Here is a 25706-nt window from a genome sequence, read left to right as displayed (position 1 = left end):
GAACAAAACTTAGTAACCAAAACCGTGACAGTTCTGTGACTGCTGAATTGTATTTCCCAAGGAAAGAAGGGGCTGCCTCAGGATTATTCTTCCCTGTTCTTTATTGCAGCCATTGTGGGTGGCAGGCGCTGGTGGTGAGGGACTGTCACACAGGCTGATCTATGTTTACCTCCCTGGCATCTCACAATATCCTCACCTAAGAAAGGTGAAAGGTGATCTTTAGCTGTTTAAGGAAAAAAATACCACAGTAGATTTAAATTAACCAGATCTGTCTTTTAATAGTTGCCAGAATTTAGATGGAATTCCCAGAAGGAAAAATGCCCATGGCATTCTTTCTGCAAAGGTTCACATGTAGACAAGGAAGCTTCTTAGGTGTGAAATTAATAGTAACAATCATTTTTTTTTTTAAGTAAGTAGAATAGAATCCATCTGGGGCGTGTCTGTCTCACAGAGCATCACCCAGGAGGCATCATGAGGACAAAAAGCCTCTGAAGGGAACCAGGAGGTCTGGCCCTTGCTGTGGAAAGGCGTTAATGGAAGTATAAAGAATTCTCTAATGCACACATCAGACACGAAACCGTGCCAAGCCCCACTGAGACATGGAACTAGAGAATAAGTAAACGTGAGGTCACTCCAGGAAAACCACAGACAGCGGCAGCTCACCCAAGGTCAACACTGCCAGGAAGCGTTTGCCGAGGCTGTGGTTACCAGTATCTTTGCTGGATGTGAACATCCTGAGGACACGGCTGTGCTGATTCCTAAGCACACATGACTGGGACACTCTTCCCCGGGCCTCCTTAGTGTCATCGCTGCACCAGGCCCAGCAGGCCCCAAGTCCTCAGAACCTTCTCCTGAGACAGCACTGGGGGCCACAGCAGCCCTCCACTGTGCCCGCCCCTGGCCAGGGCTGCCCTGCTGGGGCTGGTGGGCATCATGGGACCTCTGAGGACAGGGACCCCAGAGAGCCTGGGACAGGAGGTGTCCCAGAGCTCCCTGCCCACCTATGCAAGGGTCACCGTCACTCCTGTTTCCTTCTTGTTCCCATGGTGCCTCCAAAAGGATTTCCAAACAAAGTGATCACTGGTTATCCTGGAGTGTCAATAAGCCCACCAGATACCAGCAGCCCGACAGCACCGAGCTAGTCACTACTTTAAAACAAGACGAGCTGGACAACGAGGCAGTCCCCGATGGACCCAGTCAGAGAAAACACAGTGTAGTTGGCCCTCAGGGAGACTCGGGACCAGTGCCCGCTCCCTGCTGGAGGAAAGGCTGGAAAGGGAAGTGGGGGGAAAAGGGAAGTGCGTGGGCAGAGAGAACAACTTGTAGGAACCGCCTATTTTGGAGCAGGCCGAGAGTTCTTCATTCTCACGTGACTTCATTTCTGCCTTCTCAGTTACTTCCCAGGAGCTAAGGAAGGTTCGGGAATGCTTTGGTTAGTGTCACCATAACATCTCCGACCATGCATCCAGTTTGGCCAAAAACTGCAATATTCCAAATTCTTAAATTCTCAACCACCACCAATTTATGCTGGAGTTGAAAACCTGGCACGCGCCAGGACACGAGTCCGATTTTGCCGTCACACACGCTCTCCCCCATCCGAGGTGCCTGTTTCTTTCTGGTCTGCGTATGCTCAGGTTTCGAAGAGCTTGCTGAAGGCGGTCCCCACCTCGGCGATCATGTCAGAGGTGGTGGTGGAGCGACCGTGCTTCTGGAAGGCTTGGTGGTTACACTGCCTGGTGAGGGAGCAGGCACCGAACGCAGCCACCAGGAGAGGGCTGGACCTGTGGGGAGGGCGACAGCAGGGGTGCGGGAAGTGGGCATCAGTCCGGGGCTGCAGCTACCCTGGGCTCTGGGTTTGACTCTCATTGCAATCTTGGGACCCCAGATTGTCAATTTCAAGTCTGATATGCCTCTGAGGAGAAAGCAACTTTATCACAGTGCAAACCACCATGAACCCTCCACTATTCTCTGAAAGGAGGCACACGGGAAATGCCTAGCATTCGGAGATGGGCCAGGGCATGCAGCAGGCAGGTGTCGGGGCAAAGCCAGGTGGCACGAGCTACGGATCCCTGTAGTGTAACTGCTCTCAGTGCCCAGGTGTGAAGGGCAGCTGAGGTATGAGAATGTGGATTCCTGCTTCCAAGGCTACATCTCCTGGGAGAGGGGCGTGGGGGAACTAGAGTGAACCCAGCAGAATTACCGGTAAGACTCCTGCCCACGCCCCCACCTCCTCGGCTTTCAAATTCATCTGGACACACACAGTGGGGGATGGCCCCAGAGTTCCCCATCCCAGCAATGAGGGCAGGTGAGGCCACTGGATGAAGGCCTGCTTGACCTGCAGAAGCCCACGTCTACCACACCTAGCACATGCCACTGTCACCATGACGGGCTCACAGAAGAGAAACGGAAGTGCTCAGAGGTCTGAGAACTGCCTGCATTCACAGAGTTGACTGCAGAACTGGGCAACGAGCCCTGGTCCCAGAATTCTGCTCTCTAAAGAAAATTCCCATCTTTAAGAGCAAGTATCTCAGCCTTGACCCTGTCTGTTTTCTTAGTATTCTGTGTACAGAGAGTAAACCACTCCACTCCCCACAATAGCCGTGCACCTCCCAACTCGCTGTAAAGCTCTAAAGGCCGCCCCTGCCCCAGGCCCGAGTGTGGAGTGGAAGCTTCTGCCGAGAGGGTCTGCCTGTGCCCTGGGATGTCTCCAGGGAGGCCCAGAGTTCATTCTCGGTGTTTCCAGGGCTACTTATTCAACACGTGAACTACTGATGGCTTAGAAAACTCAGCTTCAGAGTAGAATAAGTGAGGACATGCGGCCTTACCCATTTGTTTTCTCAGGTCCAGCAAGGAGCGCCCAGTGCACCAGGACGCCCAGGGAACCCGACAGGAGGTCTCCTTGCCCTCCACACCTGCGGCTGCTGCCTTCCTGGCTGCACACAAGCACTGCAGGGGGTAGAGAGCAGGTGTCAGCACGGCATGTGTGTGAATGTGACAGTGGCCGCCCATGTGGAAGGCTGCACGCCACGCAGCCAGAGCCACATGCTCCAGGAGTGCCTGAGGCTCCACTCACATCCTGCCGCTACGGCTCTTCCCTGTTTGTTCCTCCCAAGGGCTGGAGGCACCTCTGTTTTACAGAAGAGGAAACCGAGGCAGGAAGTGATGAGGCTGCCCCAGGCCCTGATATGTAGCAAGCACGGCAGGTTGGAGGAGACACCCGCAGCTTGGAACTGGTATCCAGCTCCTCCCACCAGCTCCCAGAGGATGAGCCCTCGCCTGCAGCCCACACAGCAGAGTTCACCTTAAACCCCCACCCAACCGCATGGGACAACAGCGAGCGAGGCCTCCACCCCCTCCTAACTTTATGTGTGCCTGTGAATGCGGGAATTCCCTTTCTTTGGAAAATGTTAAAACCAGGTGTTATATTCTCCAAATGCGTTAGACCCAAGAGAGCCTTCCAGTGATTAAAAACCCTCATCTCAAAGGTGCCAACAGCCCCTGAGAACATGAGCTCTGTGGTCCCTGTGCCCAGCTATGTGTGGGTGAGTGTGCAAGAGTGTGTGGATGTGAGTGCGAGGGAGTGTGGATCAGTGAGGGTGTGTGGATGAGTGTGAGTGGATGTGGGTGTGGATGAGTGAGCGTTTGGATGAGTGCAAGGGTGTATGGATTGTGTGGGGGAGTGGATGAGTGCAACGGAGTCGAGTGCTAGGGCTTGGGGATGTGAGCACAAGGGCGTGTGGATGAGTGTGAGGGTGTGTGGATGAGTGTGAGGGCATGTGGATGAGGGTGTGTGGATAAGTGTGTGTGGATGAGTGGGTGTGTGGATGAGTGCGAGGGCATGTGGATGAGGGTGTGTGGATAAGTGTGGGTGTGGATGAGTGGGCGTTTGGATGAGTGACGGTGTGGATGAGTGAGCGTGTAGATGAGTGCGAAGGAGTGGAGGAGTGAGGGTATGTGGATGAGTGTGAGCGTTTGGATGAGTGCAAAGGCGTGTGGATGAGTGTGAGGGTGTGGATGAGTGCGAGGGCATGTGGATGAGGGTGTGTGGATAAGTGTGTGTGTGGATGAGTGGGCGTTTGGATGAGTGACGGTGTGGATGAGTGAGCGTGTAGATGAGTGTGAAGGAATGGATGAGTGAGGGTGTATGGAGTGAGGGTGTGTGGATGAGTGTGAGCGTTTGGATGAGTGCAAGGGCATGTGGATGTGTGAGGGTGTGTGGATGAGTGCGAGGGCATGTGGATGAGGGTGTGTGGATAAGTGTGTGTGTGGATGAGTGGGTGTGTGGATGAGTGCGAGGGCATGTGGATGAGGGTGTGTGGATGTGTGCAGGAGTGTGCAGGGCTTTCTGCACTGTCCAGTCATTTGGATAGAACAAAATGCAGCAAAATACCCAAATAACCACATGGATCGTGGATGCCACAAGTGAGATGAAAGATGAAGGTGGCAGCTTGGGGACATGAACCCAGGACTCTACAGTGTGCCCTGCTGTTCCAGGCACCCTCCTGCCAGGCTGCTTCTCATAACTAAGGCACAGCAATTCAGCCAATGCGTAGAGCCCACAACTTGAAAGCCTGCTCTTACCACTGTCACTTCCCCAGCAAAACAGTGAGAAGTCAAAAACATGGACTCTGGAGAAGGTGTGTCTGTCGAGCTCATCAGGAATTCCTTTGTGCGGAATGCGTGTGAACACGTGTGCATGCTAGAGGACTTCTGGGGCTCACTCAGTGTGGTCGCGCTGCCTGACCCAACACCAGCTCACACACACAGGCCAGCCGCCGCTCACCCTGCTGGCCATCAGAGAGGATGTCACACTGTCCTTTCTGGACCACCGTCACATTGCCCAGGGCTTGGCTGAGTCTCAGCACAGATCCATGGCGGTCATCACTGTCCACAGGGCCTCTGAACTACGGCAACGCAGCAAGACACAGAAAAAGCAAAGCCTTCCTCAGACACATGACATGTGACATGACGGATAGCCCTGTCCCATCTGCCATGAGACTTGCACTCTTGCATCTGAAAGGATCACCCAGGCACCGGTTAGAGGCTGCATAGTTGGAAGCCCAGGATATCACCTGCAGCAACTCCTCCAAGCAGACACCAACGCAGTGCCTGCCAGTGCCCGTCCTCTACCTGGTCAGACCAGGCTGAAGGAGGACAGCAAGGCTGGGTTCTGAGAGCTTTGCAGGAGTGATACAAATTCCATAGTTCTGGGTGCTAACATTAATGGGACACTTACCATGTGGGAACTCATGGCTTTACACAGGTTTCCTCATCTCACAGTCCCATGAAGCAGATGCCATCATCACATTATAGACGAGGTACTCAGGACAGAGACGAAGTGATCTGTCCAGAGTGCACTGCAGGAGGGGGCTGGCTGACCCGAATCCCTGCCTGTCCCAAGTCCACCACACCATCATTCATCCAATCAAAGAGCACAATGGGAAGACACGCCATCCACTGTGAGAGGCACAGCGATGACTTGAGGTCTGTGTCCCTGCGGAGATGTGCCCACAGGGACAAGCTGGGCAGAAGCATGGAGCTCGCCCCTCACCCTCTTTAGGACGAATGGGGCTCATGTCCACCGTTTGGGGGTCCATTCACTCACCACAGCGTCGTACAGTCTGCTGAACTCCATGTGGTTGGGAGTGAGCACAGCCTTCCGGTAGCCCTGGATGAGGGCTGGCTGCTGAGCGACCAGCCACAGGCCATCCTGCATGGAACAAAAAGCAGGGCTTACTGGACAGGTCTTCCGGGCTCACTTCCCCAGCCAGGATGAGAGAGGTCAACTCACCGCGTCGATGACGACAGGGATGGCCCTGGCCTTTGACGCTTCCAAAATGCCCTGCCAAAAGAGAAAACTAGGCTGAGCACCATGCCTGCTGCCTCTGCCTATGGTGTGGATGCGTGTCTTCTCAAAACTCACGGTGAAACTTAACTGGGCACTGGGAAGTGGCGCCTTTAAAAGGTGATGTGGCAGAGCCCTCATGGGTGGGTTTAATGTCCTTTAAAAGGGGCATTAAGGGTCACTTTCCTGCCCTTCCTCCCTCACCAGATGCCGGCATGTTGATGTTGATGAGGCGGGAAACGCCTGTTCATTACAAATGGCCCAATCTGTGGGGCTGCTAGAGCAGCACAAAACAGACTAAGACACTCTTCCCAAGAGCAGTGAAGGAAAATTGAGCAGATTAATAAAATGCAACATCAAGTCATCAAACAATAACTGGAAAACAAAGTAAATGAATAAACAGAGAGGCAAGACCCAAGGAACCGGCAGAGCCCCTTAGTGAGACAGGACCCTGGGAACTCTGAAAAGCAAAGCCCAGTGGAAATGCTAGAAACAGCTGGGCTCCCAGTAACCCGTGAAGACACACCCACCGCCCACCAAGGGCTTCCAGTCCTCCCGCAGATACTAATCCACAGCATTCAGAGAATTCTCGCGAGTTCCCCAAATCACTAGTCATTATGTATTTTTCATATCACTTTACTTACATATTTTAAAGTAACACGTGACAATAAACAGGGAATCATTTTTCCCTGATAAGATTACAGTGAAGGTTTCAAAGGTTTTCTATTTAAAAAATACTACATGTGGCTGGGTGTGGTGGCTCACGCCTGTGATCCCAGCACTTTGGGAAGTTAAGGTGGGTGGATCACGAGGTCAGGAGTTCGAGGCCAGCCTGGCCAACATGATGAAACCCTGTCTCTACTAAAAATAAAAAAATTAGCAAGGCGTGGTAGCACACGCCTGTAATCCCAGCTACTCAGGAGGCTGAGGCAGGAGAGTCGCTTGAACCCAGGAGGTGGAGGTTACAATGAGCTGAGATTGTGCCACTACACTCCAGCCTGGGCGATAGAGCAAGACTCTGTCTCAAAAAAAAAAAAAAAAAACTACATGTATAGAGATACACACAAATCCATGTACTCAACATTGGTTATTTTTATACATTGTGACAAGATTATATTCTGCAGTAGCATGTAAAGTGATCTTAACTTGATAGACACCTACTAAAAAACATTGAAGACCATGCTAAGAATAGAGAACATTAAGTATGTGGTAGGTAAGAATAAAGTGCTGAAAACTAAAGTCATGTATATTAAAAGTTAAATGAAATTTGAACGCTGACAAAGCATTAGCTGCCTGCCTAACAAACTGCTCATTTCAGCTTGTCTGGTGACGCGTATCCCAGCTGTGGGGAAGTCTGTTTTGCTCTGACGCTGGTCCATGCATTGGCAGTGTGTCTGTCCCACGGCCTCTTCTAGGTACCTGAGAAGCAGGTACCTGAGACTTCACAGAAGCTGATTTCCTTTATTAACCAAAAAGATTATTTCTCTGCTTGCCCTGAGTTTGATTTTACTGTTAAAACTGTCAGGCTTTCGCCAACTCAGATTTTAGATCAGTTTCTGATTTCATGTTGCAGTATTTGGCAACAATCTGACATCTCATTTGTTTCTGTGTTTTCTTTTAATGTATTTACAAATAGTAGTCAAACGTGAATATTCAAACCCTGGAAAATGCAATGTGACAGGGGTCTCCTAGAAAGATTCACAGCGTCAGAGCACCCAGCGCAGAAGGGTGTCCCACCCATGGGAAAGCAAACCATGGGACACTAGGGGAGAAATCTGGGGGCATCTCTCAAAAATTTAAATGTCCTTACTCTTTGATTCAGCAATGGAACCTCTAAAAATTTATCTTAGAAAATACCCAAAAGAGTGGACAAAATACACAGATTCAGGACACCCCTGATGTAACACAAAAAAAGGCAGAAACAGTAAATGAACTAGTTGAATACACTCTAGTATATCCATAGTAAATTCTGATGTAGCTGTTACAAATAATGAGGAATATCTGCATATCCCACCATGAAAAAGTCCCCAGGACACACTGATAATGAGCTGTGAGAAGAGCACAGTGTGAGGACAGGGGCACTGGTCAAGAGCCTACGCTCTGGATTCAGACAACTTGGGTTCAAAGCCAGATGATGTTAGACATTCCCCCAGTGGATCTTCAGTTTCAACACCATCCCTACCAAAACCCCAGCTGCCTATTCTGCAAACCAGCAAGCTGATCCAAAACTGGACTGCGTGGGACCCAGGAGAGCCACCCAACCTTGAAAAGGACAAATCTGGAGGACTTAGGCTTTCCGACGTCAAGGCTTCCTACCCAGCCACAGCAATCAGGACTGGGTAGTTGCAGAAGGAAAGCTATACAGATAACAGAACAGAAACGAGAGTCCATAAGAAGCCTCACATTTGGGGTCAATGGATTCTCAAGGAGGATGAAAGAAGAGTCTCTCCAACACACGGTGCTGCAACCGGACCCCACAAGCAAGAGAATGACACTGAAGCCTTCCTTCCACCACACACGAACACCAGCTCAACATGCGCGCAGAGCTAAATGCAAGAGCTGAAAGAGCAAGGCTCGTAAAAGAAAATGTAGGTGTAAACTTGGGTTAGGCAATAGCTTCTTAGATAAGACACCAATAGCATAAGGGACAAAAGAAAAAAATAGCTAAATTGGACTTCAAAATTAAAAATCTGTGCTGTAAACAAAACCAGCAAGGAAGTGAAAAGACAACCACAGAATGAGAGGACAGCTGCAAATCATCTCTGAAAAGAAACCTGTGTCTAGAAAGAATGTGAATAACTCCTAAAAGTCAGTAATAAAAAGGCAAACGATTTTCAAAATGGGGAAAGGGCATGAATAGACACTTCTCCAAGGAAGATACCCAAACAGGCCAGGCACAGCGGCTCACGCTTGTAGTCCCAGCACTTTGGGAGGGTAAGGCAGGTGGATCACCTGAGGTCAGGAGTTCAAGACCAGCCTGGCCAACGTGATGAAACCCCCTCTCTACCAAAAATAACAAAAATTAGCTGGGTGTGATGGTGGGCGCCTGCAGTCCAAGCTACTTAGGAGGCTGAGGCAAAGGAATCACTTGAACCCAGAAGGTGGAGTTTGCAGTGAGCCGTGATCACGCCACTGCGCCTGGGCGAGAGCGAGAATCTGTCTCAAAAAAAAAAGTACCCAAACAGCCAGTGAGCACATGCAAAGATGCTTCCTGGCAGCATTAGCTGCCAGGAAAATGCAAACCAAACCACAATGAGGCCACTCCACGCCCACTAGGGTGGCTACTAAGTAGAGGACGACAGTGACAAGTGCTGGGGATGATGTGAAGAATCAGAGACCTCGCACGCTGCTGGGGGGAATCTTCAAAAACCACTTTGCAGCATGGAAGTGTGAAAGGTGGGAAGTGAGGGTGCGCCTCGCTGCCCTTGCAGCTCAGACTCGGGACCTCACATTCTGGTTCGCATAATAAAAATAGCGCAGCCGCTATGGGAAACAGTGGCAGTGCCTCCGAAGGTGAAATGCTGACACCCAAGAGGAGTGAAAACATCCACACAAAAAGTGGAAACAAAACAATTTTCCATAAATTAGGGAACAGATAAGCCAAAGGTGGTATATTCATACAATAAAACACTGGATATGAAAAGGAAGGAAGTGCTGACACACGCCGCAACATGTAATAACTACTATAAAATTAGGCAGAGCTGGCCGGGCGCGGCAGCCCACCCCGGTAACCCCAGCGCTCTGGGAGGTCGAGGCGGGCGGGTCATGAAGTCAGGAGTTCAAGACCATTCTGACCAACATGGTGAAACCCCATCTCTACTAAAATGAAAAAACCAGTTAGCCCAGCATGGTGGCGCATGCCTGTAGTCCCAGCTACACTGGAGGCTGAGGCAGAGGAATCATGAACCCAGGAGGCAGAGGGTGCAGTGAGTTGAGATCGTGTCACTACACTCCAGGCTGGCAACAAAGCAAGATTCTGTCTCAAATAAAAAAAATGCAGCGTGAACAAAACAAGTCACTAAATAGCACATATAGTGTGATTCCGTTCATATGAAATGTTCTGAACAGGCGGATCCATCGAGACAGAGTGAGTAGCTGAGTGGCTGCCAGAGACTGGGGAGAGAGGGAGCAGATACTAACGGGATGGGCTTCTGGAGGCAGCAAACATGTTCTAAGGTTGATCACGGTGATGGCTGCCCAGCTATGAATATACCTGAAGCCACTGAGTAGTTCACTTTAAATGGTGAAGTGTATGGTAGGTAAATCATCTAAATAAAGTTGTTCTTAAAAAACTACCTCTACTATTTCCTTGCTACAAGACCCCTTGGGCGTCCTGAATCCTTGCCAGGACCCAAGTTGTCATCAGAAGAATAGGATATGAACAGAAATCTACCTAATCGGGTTGTTTTCAGGCCCACACCGGATGATGACCTCATTCAGGAATGTCATGAAGCAGGAAGCCTCTGCTCCGCGCCAGGCACGAGCTGGAAGCTGACAAGGAAGTCGCCCGAGGACTCTCAAGCCCACACGGAGCGCATAGGGGAACCAGAATGGGAGGCCCCGGGTCCGAGCTGCAAGGGCAGCGAGGCGCACCCTTACTTCCCACCTTTCACATTTCCACGTTGCAGAGTGGCTTTTGAAGACAGCAACTTTTAAATTATGAACTTAAATTCACAAAGAAAAGAACCTGAGGCAGAGAACTCTGGTTTGTTCACCTTTAATTCATCCACACCCCCAGGATGCAGAGCGGGACAGGAAGCAGCAGCTGTGCCAGCAGACCCAGCGCTTGCAGATGGGACCCCCACTGAGAGCCTCTCCCTGGGATGATAGAGGGTTCTGTTGCTCCTAAACATGGCCACCTCCTCTTCTCGGTGAGAGGGTAAGACCTTAAAGCTCAAAGATGGGCTCCCATGCTAACTCCATGCTGCTTGCCCTGGTGTGTATGGTGTTGGCCTGCATCTACCTTTCCCCCCAGATGACTCATCCTGCACTGCTGGCTCCATTGCCCACCGACTTCAAGCACCTGCAGCCTCAGAAACCCCTCTGTTAACTAAGCACTCAAAAGAGTGCCATGCAAATGGCTGACATTTTCAGGTTGACTGCTGGTCTGGGAACACAGTGTGGCCAGGCACCTTCTAAAGGCTTCCAGCAGAGTCCCTCACTTCATGTTCGGCCTCTGATCCACCTGCGGTCACCGCGCCTTGCACATGTGAAAGCACTGTGGCACCAGGCCATCTGGCGCTGCGTCTTCCCTCAGGAGCTCTGACAGGGGTCCCCAGGAACTCGAGAAAGGGTCTCAGAGGGCACTCCCTGGGATGCAGCACCCCAGGAGCACAACCCTAGCAGGGACACACAGCAGCCGCAGAGAACACAGAGCTAGCGGCCATCCCCATCTTGTTAGTGCCCTGATCCCAGGTGGTACTTGTTTACCGCAGACACAGTCATCAGAATAAACAATTTCCGTCTTTTTGGATTCAGGTCAGCATAAAATGAACTTTAAGAATGAAATACCAGCATGAATGAGTGTCCATGTGCATGCGCATGGGTGTGGACAAGCAGGCCTGTGTCACCGCACAGCCTGATGTCAGCAGAGCATGGTGCCAGGGCTGTGTAGGAACAGCTGCCCAGGAGGCTGAGGGAACCCCAGGGTCCCCCAGCAAGAAGTGGGTGCATGGGATGTACACCCTCAGGCCTGACTCCAAACCTCTGTCAGCTCTTGAGTCCTGCTCACCCTCTCCTCACATCAAACATAAAACATCTTAGCAACTCCACACACACCTGCAGCTGCTCCGTGAAAACAGCCGGGTGGAGGGAAGCAGACCTTAGCACTGTTCCTTACCACCCCTGCGCTGAGCTTCTCCTCCGGTCCTCAAATCTCATCTCGGTCACGCCATGAAGAGGCACACAGAACACTACACAAAATGCAAGAGAAATGCCTCTGTTCCACCCTCACTACAGTAAGTGCCAAGCCCATCGTGAGGGAGTGAGAGTTACACGTTACCTTGACATTTTCGAGAAGCACATCGTCTCTACCCAAGCCGGGTCCTATGACAAGGGCATGCAGCCGGGGAAGCCACTTCTCCACCTCACCAACAGCACCGGGGCTGTCGCTAAACAGGGAAAGTAAGGGCAGGGTGGTTACCTACCATTTCACATTTATTTACTTTCATATACTGGTTTTCATTTTATTTTGAAAAAACAATTGACAAAGAGTATGACATGACTTGTAAATAATTCCTGTCATTTGGATTTATTACTTCACCAGTACAGAAGGTTCCACGTACCCTTTGCCCAGCCTCCCGAGCTAACAGCTCACACACCCACATTCCGGCTCAGCACAACCAAGTCCACACTGGTTCAATACGACCCATTAAAGCCCAGCATCATTCGAGTCTCCCACTTCCTCTTGACGTCCTCTTCCTGTTTGAGGACCCAAACCAGGCCCCACACTGCCTCTCCTTGATCTATTTTTTCATGCCCAGGTTTAGATGCCTAGCTTTCAGCTTTTAGGACAAGTTAGGAGAAAAGTTATGGCTCTTTTCAAAATCATCTGCCCTCTAAAGTTAACCAGTTTGTTTCCACCCATCCATGTGCGGCTGTAAAGCATGGTCCGTGTCCTTACGGAGCAGGTCCCAGGCAGTGCACTGTGGCTGTGCAGTGTCTCATTCAGAACGAGACAGGGTTTTGCTTTCTCACACCTCCTTCCTGTTCGCTGTGTCCTCTCCTAGAGCCCGTTAAGGCTTCTGTCCCCTTTCCTCCCTGACAGCTCCCGTGTCAGGGTTGCCAAGGACCCCACACTGTGAGATGAACCATCTGTTCTCAGGCCTCATCTTGAATGACCCAGAGTGGCCTACACAGGCCCTCTAGAACTGTCTGGAAACAGCGGCTTCACTGACTCCTAGAAGCCCCTGCTGCTGCCTGCCTCCCCGGCGCAGGCTCCTGGCATCTGAGTGCAGAGCCCCACCACCTCTTACTCCCTCATTTTCCAGCTTTAAGCACCATCCACATGTGCATGACTCCCAAGTCCATGTCCCGACTGTCGATGTCTACTAGCCACATCCCCTGATGTCTAACCGGCAGCCAAACTGCGCCCCACATCCAACGCCTCATCTTCATCCCACCCAAGCCCACGCCCATTTCTCCACCACACAGAGTGACAACTCGCTCAGACCAAAACCCTTGGTGGCATCTGTGCCCCTTGCCTTTTCTAATCCAATCTGTCAGCAAATCCCGCCCCCGAACTTTCCAAACACACCCAGACTCCAGCCCCTCTTAGCATCTGACTGCACCCTTCCCTCCCATGCATCCTTACCACCGTTCTGCCCCGGCCCTGGGGGCCCAGCCCAACAGCCACCCAGGAGTCTTTCTGACCCTGCTTACTCAGAGCCAGAGCCACAGCCCTAACGGCAGCCCCACTCCCTGCGGGGCCCAGCCCTGCACTTCTTGGTCACCCTGACACATCACAGTGCTCCACCTGGAGCTCCGCGCCGGCTCCTCCCTGGTGTGGAAAGGCCAGGTATCACACTGTGCTGCTGCCCCAACCACTCTTCTCACTGCCCCCTCCATGCTGTAGCTCTCACGGCCCCCTCCCTGCTGCAGCTCTCACGCAACCCCTTCCCTGCTGCAGCTCTCACGCAACCCCCTCCCTGCTGCAGCTCTCACGGCCCCCTCCCTGCTGCCGCTCTCACGGCCCCCTCCCTGCTGCGGCTCTCACGGCCCCCTCCCTGCTGCCGCTCTCACGGCCCCCTCCCTGCTGCAGCTCTCACGGCCCCCTCCCTGCTGCAGCTCTCACGGCCCCCTCCCTGCTGCAGCTCTCACGGCCCTCTCCCTGCTGCTGCTCTCACCGCCCTCTCCCTGCTGCAGCTCTCACGGCCCTCTCCCTGCTGCTGCTCTCACCGCCCTCTCCCTGCTGCAGCTCTCACGGCCCTCTCCCTGCTGCAGCTCTCACGGCCCTCTCCCTGCTGCTGCTCTCACGGCCCTCTCCCTGCTGCAGCTCTCACGGCCCTCTCCCTGCTGCTGCTCTCACGGCCCCCTCCCTGCTGCCGCTCTCACGGCCCCCTCCCTGCTGCAGCTCTCACGGCCCCCTCCCTGCTGCAGCTCTCACGGCCCCCTCCCTGCTGCAGCTCTCACGGCCCTCTCCCTGCTGCTGCTCTCACCGCCCTCTCCCTGCTGCAGCTCTCACGGCCCTCTCCCTGCTGCTGCTCTCACCGCCCTCTCCCTGCTGCAGCTCTCACGGCCCTCTCCCTGCTGCAGCTCTCACGGCCCTCTCCCTGCTGCAGCTCTCACGGCCCTCTCCCTGCTGCTGCTCTCACGGCCCTCTCCCTGCTGCTGATCTCACGGCCCTCTCCCTGCTGCTCTCATGGCCCTCTCCCTGCTGCTGCTCTCACGGCCCCCTCCCTCCTGCAGCTCTCACGGCCCTCTCCCTGCTGCTGCTCTCACGGCCCTCTCCCTGCTGCTGCTCTCACGGCCCCCTCCCTACTGCAGCTCTCATGGCCCCCTCCCTGCTGCAGTTCTCATGGCCCACTCCCTGCTGCTCTCTATGCCTCCTTCACCACCTGATGTGCTCTCCTTTGTCCGTCTCCAGAGCAGCACAGCCTGATCCAGTCGGTGCTAGCACTCACACCTAATTAAAATTAAACAAGCGCAAAAGCTGCACTCCTGTGACCCCAGCTACATTTGAAGCACTCAGTGGCCACAGTCATGGATGGCAGAGAGAACACCTCCACACAGCAAGCTCTAAGGCACAGGCTGCCTGGGGGAGCCCCACGGGGACAGGTGTTTGCTTGCCCAGTTCAATGCTGACCCACAGAACACAGACTAGGACCTGGCACCAGACATATCTGCTGAGTACAGAAAGGGTCTTTTTACTGCTCAGAGGCCCCTTGTTTCTGCCTTCTGCAAACCTGTCACACACAGCCCACAGGGCCCCTCTGCCTCTGGACCTGGGGCCGGCCATTTCCAACAGGCCCAAGTCCCCACCACCACCTCTCACCCCGCCATGTTTGTCTTATTCTGACCACAGAAGAATGGGCTCCTTCATTTCCCTACTTCCTCTACAGCACCTGCTGACAAACTCCAAGGATGGAAAATCCGTCAGACACTCTTGGTGTCGGTGCAGAACTCCCAAGTGACGCAGAAGGGAAAAAGAACCCAGGAGAAGCTGATGCAGAGCAACTCACAGAACGGGGTGGACGATCAGCTCCGGGCTGTAGGCCTTAATCACAGGCGCGGCTGCACTGGCGCAGAACACATGGGACAAATCCGCGCCCTGAGGAAGGAGCACAAGAGGCTGACTCAGTGACCCCATCCACAGGCCCCAGAACGCCCCAGCCTCGCTGCCCACCTGCCAGACACGGGCATCCAGTGCTTGTTATTCTGGCTTGGTGACACATGCAAGAAACAGACTAGTTGCCAAGTCATACCCGGCCAGGTGGCTTAGCAAAGGGCCAGGGCACACAGCACAATGCCTGGAAAGAAAGGCAGACTTCTGCCACCACCGCAGAAGCAAGGTCAGAGCCACACGCACCAGCACAGCCCAGCTCAGCCTGACCCTCCAGGAGGAAGGGTCACAGGAGAAAGCCGGCCGCTAGCACTAGCTCAACACGTGGGAAACTGCAGGACCCATGCTTCCGCTGGGACCTACAAAGGCATCCCAGGGTCACTTTGGTGAGTACAAATCACCAAAAATGGGCTTCACCAAAGGGATCTTCTTACTGCACAGGATGTCAGGATAGACTTAAAGGTGTTTCCGTGACCTGTGATGACCCTAAGATGTTATTCATATTTCTGTTGGAAAACATTTGCTTTAATCATGTTTAAATCACCAAAATTTACCAGAAAAATCCCACTAAAGAACTTTTAAGTAAACATACCACTTTGAGAGCTGAGATTGCTGCAAAATATGGGGCTCCAGTGTACCTAAAAAGAAGATATTTAGAGTCTAAATATTCTTCTGAGAATAAGCACACCTTGATCAAGAAATAGGTTATCAATATAAAACAGACATAAATAATAGACGTGATTTATCAATACACAACAGAGATATGAAGCACATATTCACAAACCCAACACCTACAAGATCCTCGTAAATGTTCAATGAACATGAGCCGATTACACTAGAAATGTCGATTTTTTACACAAAAGCTTCATGCACTTCAGGAGAGTGAATCTCTGGCTGTAGTGCCTGCAGTCTCTCTGCAATGCGAATGTTCAAGGTAAGGCGCTGATCGCAGGCTTCTGCCCAGAGAGAAGAAAGCTACAATCACAGGTTCGAAGCAGTCGGGCATGGACAGGGTCCCAGAGCAGGCAGACCCCATCCTCCAAGAGTAACAGTCAGCAGAGGCCAGATGGGGGCCACTTGGGACACTCAAGAAATGGCACACACCACCCAGCTGCTTTTACCTCACTGTTCTGGCATCTCTGGCACTCTAGGTCTAAGGGCACTTGAGGCACAGAAAGGAAGCGCCTCATCCTGGCATGAAATGGGCAAATGCAATCTTTACGTCCATTCCAAGCAGTGAGGTGTTTTGCTAGCCCAAGAAAACAGACCTGGGCAGATGCTGATACATCATCTTACATGGCCTTCTCCTGCAAAGGGGTGTCACCAGAAAGTGTTGTAAATGCAAAAAGAAAGGACAGAACAGGCAACATACATGCACACATGCTTACATCATGTGAAAATGAGCCTCATCAATAAGAGAAATGCATTAAAACAACAAGTTTGTCAACTTGACTAGCAAAGGTTAGGTGGTGCAGGGAACAGGCGCTCCTGGGAGGCAGCACCACTAATGCAATGGGGGACAATTCAGCAGGGTCCCCAGAATGTAAAATGCACATGTGCCTAATCCAGTAATACCTCTAACACACCTGATGACACAATCAACAGCTGAAAACGGAGGGATGGGCAAAGAGAGATACCACAGACTTGCAAACAGAAAGCAAGCAGAAACAGAAACGGGAGCCGTGGCAGACTTTCCATCAGAGACAGAAGGTATCCTTCACACCCAAGGACAACCTATAAACAGTTACGTACCAAACACAGCAGCAAAACAGAACAGAAGCAAGCTGGGGATTGTCAAATTTCATAAGCGAACTTTGGTAACACCTCTAACTTGACATAGTAAACCAAGAGGTTGCTGAGTGTTTCTATCCTAAACACAAAATCTTGCTGTGGTATGAAGTCCGGTTAAATACAGAAAAGCAGAACAGCTAAAAACAGGCTCCATTCCCCACTACGAGCAAAACCTAACACGGACACACGCCAGTGAACAATTCAGTCAGGGCTCCTTGGAATTGCTTCCTAATCAAAAAGTGGATCACTGAGAAAGACAGTGTCCTATCAGACTACGTTTGGAAATGATTACTGAGGTCAACTAGACAGCACGAATGACAGGCAGGTAAGCAGGCAGGCAGGCAGCCAGTCAGCCAGCACCTGCCTTTTTAAACACCAACACTGCACATCTGCTACTTACTCCTGACAGCCTCCAACGACGCCTATTCTTCCATCTTGCCCTTTGTGCTTTGTGGAAGACAGAGGAGGTATAATGTTTCTCACCAGCTGCAAAGTGTTTTCCATATCCTTTATTGAATGTGCTTTACGTAGCGAAAATGCTCTTTCTAAAACTGAAAAACAAGAAAAACAAGTAATTCAGAAAAGTAAACGGATATCATTATTACCCATACAGAACACTTAAAAATAGCCTATTAGCCAAAATCCCCTCCAAAGTTAATATGAATATAAGCAAATATGTTGAAAATTAGAGCAACACAAGTAATTTGTTTTAGATGAAGTCTGGCTGTCACCACTGTATTTTGCTGGAGTGCAATGGCGTGATCTCAGCTCACTGCAACCTCCACCTCCCAGGTTCAGGCGATTCTCCTGCTTCAGCCTCCTGAGTAGCTAGGATTATAGGCATCCACCACCACACCTAGCTAATTTTTGCATTTTTAGTAGAGACGGGGTTTCACCATGTTAGCCAAGCCGGTCTCAAACTCCTGACTTCAAAGTGATCTGCCTGCCTCAGCCTCTCAAGTGCTGGGATTACAGGCATGAACCACCATGCCAGGCCTTAACACATGTAACAACACATGCTATTGATCTATCTATTTATGGAGTCTAGCTCTGTCACCCAAGCTGGAGTGCAGTGGCATGATCTCTGCTCACTGCAACCTCCGCATCCTGGGTTCAAGTGATTCCCCTGCCTCAGCCTCCCGAGTAGCTGGGATTACAGGTACCCACCACCCTTCCCTGCTAATCTTTGTATTCTTAGTAGAAACAGGGTTTCACCACGTTGGCCAGGCTGGTCTCCAACTCCTGACCTCAAGTAATCTGCCCACCTCAGCCTCCCAAAGTGCTGGGATTACAGGCATGAGCCACCCCACCAGTACAACACGTTATTTCTGAAAGATTTACTTTTGAAATGTATCAGAAATTTTGGAAGACCATTTAATTTTCCAGAAAGTTTTATCAAATAAAAAATGCATTATTACTTAATAAACTACCTTACTTCATTTCAGTTTCCCTTTAGGATTATTATTAGGTCTTTTCTCTCCTCACACACTGGAAAGCAAGCTCCCCCCTGTAATCCACTGGGATGCTCAGAAGTCTGACAGATTCATCATGTTACTCCCAACTGTACTCCAACACTCAACTGGGTATTACTTAAATAGCCTAGAAATGGCATTCTAAATATGGCACACATCTTCAACTGGGTTCAAGGTGGCATTTAAAGTAATTTCATCATCTCGAATCATCTCTAAACAGCTACACTATAATTGGCTTTCTTGAAGTACTTTCTGCGTTGTATATTTTACCTCAATATTTAAAACAGCTTAGCTATGAGAGAAACGCTGGTGTGTTCTATAGAGCTCAATGAATAGACAATCAAGCATACACTCTCCCGCAAATATAAACAGTATTTTTTCACACAAGGCAATCAATATTTTTGTCCTTCCAATTATCTTTGCAGCAGAGAAAAAAGCTAGATGTGTCACAGGTTCCACTGACCGAAGCCCAAAGCTCACTGAGTGTTTCATGGCAAAAGAGCTTTGTCTTTTAACTCTTACAGCTTTCCTTTTTACTCAACTAAGGTTTTGAAGGAATTTTCTTTATGAGTAGACTGCCTTAGCTGAGAGAGCAGACCAAGACCCCTAAGATGGAAACATCCTGTGAATTCCCATCAATCACAAACCTTTTCACCTTCTTCCAGACCAACACAGATGAGCCCCGGCACAGAATCACTAACAACTATGGGCCAAGAAGAGACACAACAAGGCTCGCTGCGCTACCTGCAGCTGGCTGATCCCCCAGCTCTGGGGTCTGTCGTGAGCCACAGTTGGCAGCCCTACTTCCACCTGGATAATGGAGCCAGGCCCCAGAGCCACAAGGCTGCCACAGCCACTCTGCTTCTCTCTCTCCTCCCCTCATCACTCAACTTCCCGTATGCCCATCCTGCACCCTAAATTCCAAGACTGCACAGTCTTTCCACCATGCAGATTTATGGAACACCATAAATTCTCTTCCTCTGGGTCCCCTTTGATGAGCTGTTACAATTAGATGAAATGACAGTGTCATGAAAGCTGATTAACAAACTACACAGCTATTAAAGCCCTTGGCATGAACCTGTTTCAAACTGTAACATAACCTGACACGGTAACGTCGCTGACCAACGCAGTATCAGAACCCCCCAGAACAACACACAGTTGCTTTTCAAGTCTAAAAATTATAAAAACAAAACCCAAATTTACCAGTCACGTAGGGTTATTGTGGGTTCCTTAAGAAGGTTCCGCTTTACTGTTGACCATCCCTTTATCCAAAGCACTTAGCCACATTTAAAAAAAATTCCCTAATACCAAGCTGGCTTCTTACGGTATAGATGCTAGAGATGGCTTCAAAAAGCTGTTTCCAACCTAGCATTTCAGTAACTCTTCTTGGAAGTGGTTGAGATAATGCCTTATATTACTCAAGAATTAATTATAATCAGTACTATAACTGAATGGACTTCCAAGTCAGCCTTTCATATATATATATAAACTTAAACATTTAGCATAGAAAATATGGTTTTTATTGTCTGTCACTAAATAAAACATAAAGTGCTTTAGAATGTGCATGTCTCAGCAGGCACAAATGTCCTCTCTCAGTTTAATTTCCCTATCCTTTCTGTCTAAAAGTAGGCATTTAAAAAAAAACAGAAATGAGGCCAAGGTGGGTGGATCACCTGAGGTAAGGAGTTTGAGTCCAGCCTGGCCAATATGGTGAAACCCCATCTCTCCTAAAAATACAAAAATTAGCCAGAAGTGGTAGCATGTGCCTGTAACCCCAGCTACTCAGGAGGCTGAGGCAGGAGAATTGCTTGAACTTGGGAGGCGGAGGTTGCAGTGAGCCAAGATGGTGCCATTGCACTCCGGTCTGGGCAACAAGAATGAAACTCCATCTCAAAAAAAAAAAAAAAAAAAAAATAGAAATGTAAGAGTCAATATGTCAAATCACCATGTGGTATTATGTTCTCAGTGGGCAACAGTTTAAGCTCTTGGCCTCAAACAGGAACTCAAGATGGATGAAATTGTAGGTCTCACGTTAGGGGTTTTAGCAGAAGCACTTTGTTAAAGCTCCTATTAAGAAAAAAAAAAAAAATTCACATCAGCAAAAACTCTTCCATGTAAAATTGTTCTTTCAACAAGCATAAAAGATTTTCACAAACATACTTCTTTCTTTAAAACAAGACAATGTTGCAAAAGTCACAGGTAATAAAATTTAACCTATCATTCCTCCAGTGGATTGCTAGGCAAGTTATGTGACTAATGACTTTAAGAAGTACTCACAGTCAGGCATGGTGGCTCACACCTGTAATCCCAGCACTCAGGGAGGCTGAAGTGGGTGGGTCACCTGAGGTCAGGAGTTTGAGATCAGCGAAACAAACATGGTGAAACCCTGTCTCTACTAAAAATACAAAGATTAGCTAGGTGCGGTGTTAGGCACCTATAATCCCAGCTACTCGGGAGGCTGAGGCAGGAGAATCTCTTGAACCCAGGAAGTAGAGGTTGCAGTTAGCTGAGATCACACCACTACTGCACTCCAGCCTGGGCAGTAAGAGCAAAAATCTATCAAAAAAAGTACTCACAATAATGTCTGACCACTAAGGAAGGAAAATGAGGGACAATATGTATCATCAAGTGTCAAAATGGAAGGATTATGCGCCCATCCTTGAAATCCCCCTGTGGGCTAAATAATGCTTTTTAAAACAATACACTTGTCTAAAAAAGACATTTATTGGCCCCAGCGTGGTGGCTCACACCTGTAATCCCAGAACTTTGGGAGGCTGAGGCAAGTGGATCACTTGATGTCAGGAGTTCAAGATCAGTCTGGCCAACATGGTGAAACCCCATCTCTACTAAAAATACAAAAATTAGCTGGTGCACACCTGTAATCACAGCTACTCGGGAGGCTGAGGGAGGAGAATTGTTTGAACCCAGGAGGTGGAGGCTGCAGTGAGCTGAGGTTACGTCACTGCACTCCAGCCTGGGTGACACAGAGAGGCTCTGTCTCCAAAAAAAAAAAAAAAAAAGACATTTATGGGTATGGATCAGCACCCTGTCTTTGTTGTGGGAGCTGTTCTATGCACTGAAGGACACTAAGCAGCATTCCTGGCCTCTACCCAGTTAGCAGTGCACACAAACGTACCTCGTTGTAACAACCAAAAATATCTCTAGACACTCCCAAATGTCCTTTCGGGAGGGAGGGGGCAAAATGAGGCTGGGTCGAGAACCACTGGTAGAGACGCATACATGTAGTTTTAGCACCTTTAAATATACCAGTACTTCAAATTAAATCATATTTAAGGTTATATAAATTGTGACTTATGAAATCAGAGAGAAAAAACAATTTAGTCAGACTTCAACTTACAAACGTTAAAAATTAACATTTATATCAATGTACCCGCCTGATGAAAACAACTCCTAAATAGTAATACTTGATAAATGTGTATTTCTCACACTAAGAAAAGGAATAAAATGGTTCCACCAGATAATACTGTACATTTTCCAGAAAGCTTCTTTCTCCCAATATTTAAGATTAATAGCTTATAAACATCTATATTTTAAATTTCAGATTTAAGTCTAAAAAGTACAATAGGCAAGATATGAAATATTTAATGCTTATATCAAAAAGGGCAAATATCATAAACTGACATGTAACTCCCCATTTGCACTTTGCCTCATAGTTGAAATAACCCACACATTATCAGAAAGGATCTGACACAAAATTAAGCTGCACCCACGAGTTGAGGTGGAGGGAACACCTCCAGCCCTGTGCAACCAGTGTCACCCAATACCCAGGAGGGGAGGGCAGGGCTGCCTCAGGGGCCACAGGTGCAGCACCTGAGCTCCCAGGGGGCTCTGCTTTCCAAGTGCTTGTTCTCTCTGCGTCTGCCCCTCAGAGCTGAAAACTGTCCCTTCTGTGTCACACTTTGCTAGAAGTCCTCCCACTGCTTTGGCAGATGGGTACTGGGATAGCACCTTTTTGATATTTTTGGTTGAGAAAGAGGAGATGTGCTAGTCCAAGCATGGATACGCTTAAAGCCTACAGGTTTTAAAGCAAATAATGATTTTTGTTGTTCAAATAATGACAAGAATACACACAATATTTCCTCCACTTCAAGGTAAGCTTTATTAAAATGGTAAGATATCAGGGGACTTAAACATCAAATACAATATAAAAATCTGGGCCACTTTCTAAGGCAGATTTATCTACAGTAGATTAAGCATTCATGTCCCATTTACCACAAGCCAAAAATATCAATTCTGATTGTTTAAAAACACACTGTATTCACATAGCGATCCTTATGATGCCTAGAAAGAAAACATGGGGGGAAATCCTATTTTGAGCTATTCTTTTATCTTACATAGAAGGTGTTTTGGAGCCCAAAATGTGCAAATTACCCTCATAGCAACTTGATCAACACACCAAAGCAAGTCTCCTCCTCCTCCTCCTCCTGTTCTGCTGTGACATCTTGAGACTTTGTGAGAGTCCCAGTTCCCTGACCATGATGCTACTCTAAGGGTTGGTCTAAGAACCCTGGAGGACAAGAAGCATCATCCAGAAACTGAATACTTAAAGATTTACACATAACAAAGGTGAACCTCAAATTTTAAGCTAGCTTAAAATTATTTTAAAATCATAACATAATTGATAGTAGCTTTTGCTATAATTGAAAAAATTCAAAGTGATACCAAAAGTAAAGTAGGTATTATTACATGTGGGTTCTGAAACCTTTCACACACAGATAACCTACACGGCAGGGACTGACCCAGACAAAAGAAGGCAGGTCTGTCTGGACTAGTGAATCACCACCCCACTACTGTCTGCCTGCATGGAAGGTGGCACCATCCACACACTGCAGCACTGACTGCTTCCATGTGGGACTCACCTCAATTACCTCGAACACAGCGTGGCACAGAACACAACACTTGATAAATGTTTGATGAAGTAAAGACATCTTGATTCGCTCTCCTCACCAACAGCCAGTTTCTCTTTCTTTTACAGGTAAGGAAACTGGGGCCCAGAGAGAGACCCGATGCTGTGGTTAGTAATGGACAAGCCAGGCCACAAGACACTCATTTACTAAAGTGCTGCCAGGTTTTTGTTTTTCTTTTTGTGGGCACATAGTAGGTGTAAAATGCTCCCATTATAAGGCAAAATAAGAAGTACCACATTTTCCTTTAACTAGAATTGTATTAACACAAAGTAAAATCCAGGCTGCTCAAAAGCATTCACCTAAGACAAACAGCTTCTGTTAGCAAAAGGGCCAAAGTGGTCAACTAAACTTCCCAGCATTTGGCAGTGAAGCAAGTTCCTGCTGGCTTACTGACATCGATATTTGAACTCACCCACAGAAACATTTACACGCAAACATTAAAGTTCTGAAGGATAAAAAGGCCTTGACAAGAGGTGACTTAATATTTTATGGTATTCAGGAACTTTTCTCAGGACAATTCTGAGTCTGGAAGAACAGGTCAAATCTGTTTGGTTTTAAAGAAGCTGTCTGGGGAAGACTATCACTGCTGCTTTGCGCTAAAAGTGTCTTTAGTACTGGAAAATTCTATTTAAAAAAATAAAAGTACTTTAAGTTAACGTAAACTACAACTAATTTAGAGCAACAATCCCTAAGTTAACTGAAATATAGCCTAAAGCCTGGGTGAGAAGTCAGTAATATACAACACTACCTGGCTTTTGGTAGAAGTTTAGGAAATCAGTCTGATAATGAACCCTCAACCAAGTACAATGAAAAATCTTGCCACTAATCATGGTGTGTGAATTTAAGGTAAACAGCTACAAATAAATCTGTATATCAAGTGGTTTTAAGAAGGCTCCCTGCTGGTGTGACTGAGGGGCAGTGTGGAGGACCCTCTCAGAGCCACTCAATGATTCAGAGCCAGTGTGAGGAGAACAAAAAGCCAAAAGCTCTGACGATGCCCAACATACACACAAGGTACAATCTGCCCAGAGACTACAGCAACAAATCCCATTTAACGATTTCAGCCACTTGCTGGCTGAAGAATCCTGGCTAAGTCACTTTCCCTAAGCCTCTATTTATCTTCTGTACCAAGGTGGATAACAGCAATCTCTCCTTATGAGAAATGAGGAGTCACAATACAAGAACTACTTCCTGTATAAAAGATGTTAGATACACCAATACCCACAAGGCAAACAGAAAGGGAAAAACCCTAAGAAAAGATGGGGCTCCGAGCACTTGCTCAGCTCCTGCTTAAATTCTTCCTACATAATCCGTTCTATTTGAAAAGGCATCTCAGAGTCCGAGGACCAGCCAAGACCAGGGCAGCGCCCTCGGGGGCATCTGGCCAGCGCTCCGGGTTCTGGGGATGACTCAGGTGAGCCTCCCTCCCCAAGGGACCTCCTGCGCGCGCGCGCACACACACTGTGGCCCGGGGCGAGCGAAGGAGGAGGCCTGGCTGGTCGAGTCCTTCTCTGAGGTCCAGGCGTCGCAGTATCTGGTCCCTATTGTCCAAAGACGTGCAGGGTCGTCTGTCACTTGCCTAGTGGCACTGGAGCTTCCAGCTGGGGATGCAGACGCGGCCCTGCTTCCTGTAGGCGCGCAGCCCGCTAACCCGTCAGCTCGGCAGCACGTCCGCCGCCTCCCAGGGCCCCAGGAGGTCCCCCGTCTCCAGCTGTGGTTAGTAATGGATTAGCCAGGCCACAAGACACTATTTTCCCAAACAGCGTGTGGCAAAATAGCAAGACCACAGCAAGCCAGGAGATGGCGAGCATCGTTCCCAGACTGGGAGCGGGGCCAGAGCAAACTGGGATTCGACCCCCACGGCGCCCCAGGGTCCTCCTACCGGCCCTCCGCACCATGCTCCTCGGCCACCGCGCGGGCTCCGCAGCTCACGCCCGCTGCCGGGACGCTATGACAGCGGGTGGCTCCAGCCCCAGCGCCACCCTCTGTTACCCCGCGCGGGGCTCCTGTCACCACCAGCAGCGCCCAGCCGGCTTCCAGGAGGCCTCTCGCCTCTCCCTACTCAGCCCCGCAGGCACACGGCGCCCCGGTCCCGCGCGTGGGCTGACCCTCGGCGGCGCCTTCCCTTCGCGAGCCAGCAGAGGAGGTCGGTGATCAGCGGTCGGGTACCTGCGTCCAGTGGCTGCCCGTACAGCGCGAGTGCGGCCGAGAGCAAAGCGACAACAGCCGCGCCGGCAACCGCAGCCCCGGCCTCCGCTCGTGTGACCATTCCCGGGCCGGACGGAGTCGACCTTACCTCGCCTGCAAGTCCGGAACGCCCCACAGTGAGAATTCAGGGCCATCCGGCTGCATTCCGGACTCCCGGCGGCCCCCGCGCCACCGCCGGAAAC

The 25706-nt window shown here is 49.6% G+C and overlaps 1 protein-coding gene across 6 annotated transcripts; it reads right to left on the bottom strand.

Moving 5' to 3' along the window:
* Positions 1-252: 252 nt before the first annotated feature.
* NAXD (NAD(P)HX dehydratase) lies at positions 253-25706 on the bottom strand. Of its 6 annotated transcripts, none has more exons than XM_078331520.1 (11): positions 25486-25706; positions 19592-20455; positions 17317-17467; positions 15718-15763; positions 15025-15113; positions 11847-11955; positions 5792-5842; positions 5606-5710; positions 4784-4904; positions 2826-2946; positions 253-1781 (listed from the first exon to the last, which is right to left on the bottom strand). In XM_078331520.1, exons 3-11 carry the CDS (start codon positions 17418-17420, stop codon positions 1631-1633), a joined length of 897 nt encoding a protein of 298 aa, XP_078187646.1. In that variant the 5' UTR covers positions 17421-17467; positions 19592-20455; positions 25486-25706; the 3' UTR covers positions 253-1630. The 6 variants fall into 6 exon arrangements, with proteins under 6 accessions (XP_078187646.1, XP_078187678.1, XP_078187614.1 ...); XM_078331552.1 differs by having other exon boundaries at positions 20334-20455; XM_078331488.1 differs by having other exon boundaries at positions 25613-25706.

This window comes from Callithrix jacchus, chromosome 1 (genome assembly GCF_049354715.1).
Source record: "Callithrix jacchus isolate 240 chromosome 1, calJac240_pri, whole genome shotgun sequence".
NCBI classification, from domain to species: Eukaryota; Metazoa; Chordata; class Mammalia; order Primates; family Cebidae; genus Callithrix; species Callithrix jacchus.
Note: the sequence above shows the minus strand (reverse complement) of the source record. Positions and strands in the feature narration are given on the sequence as shown.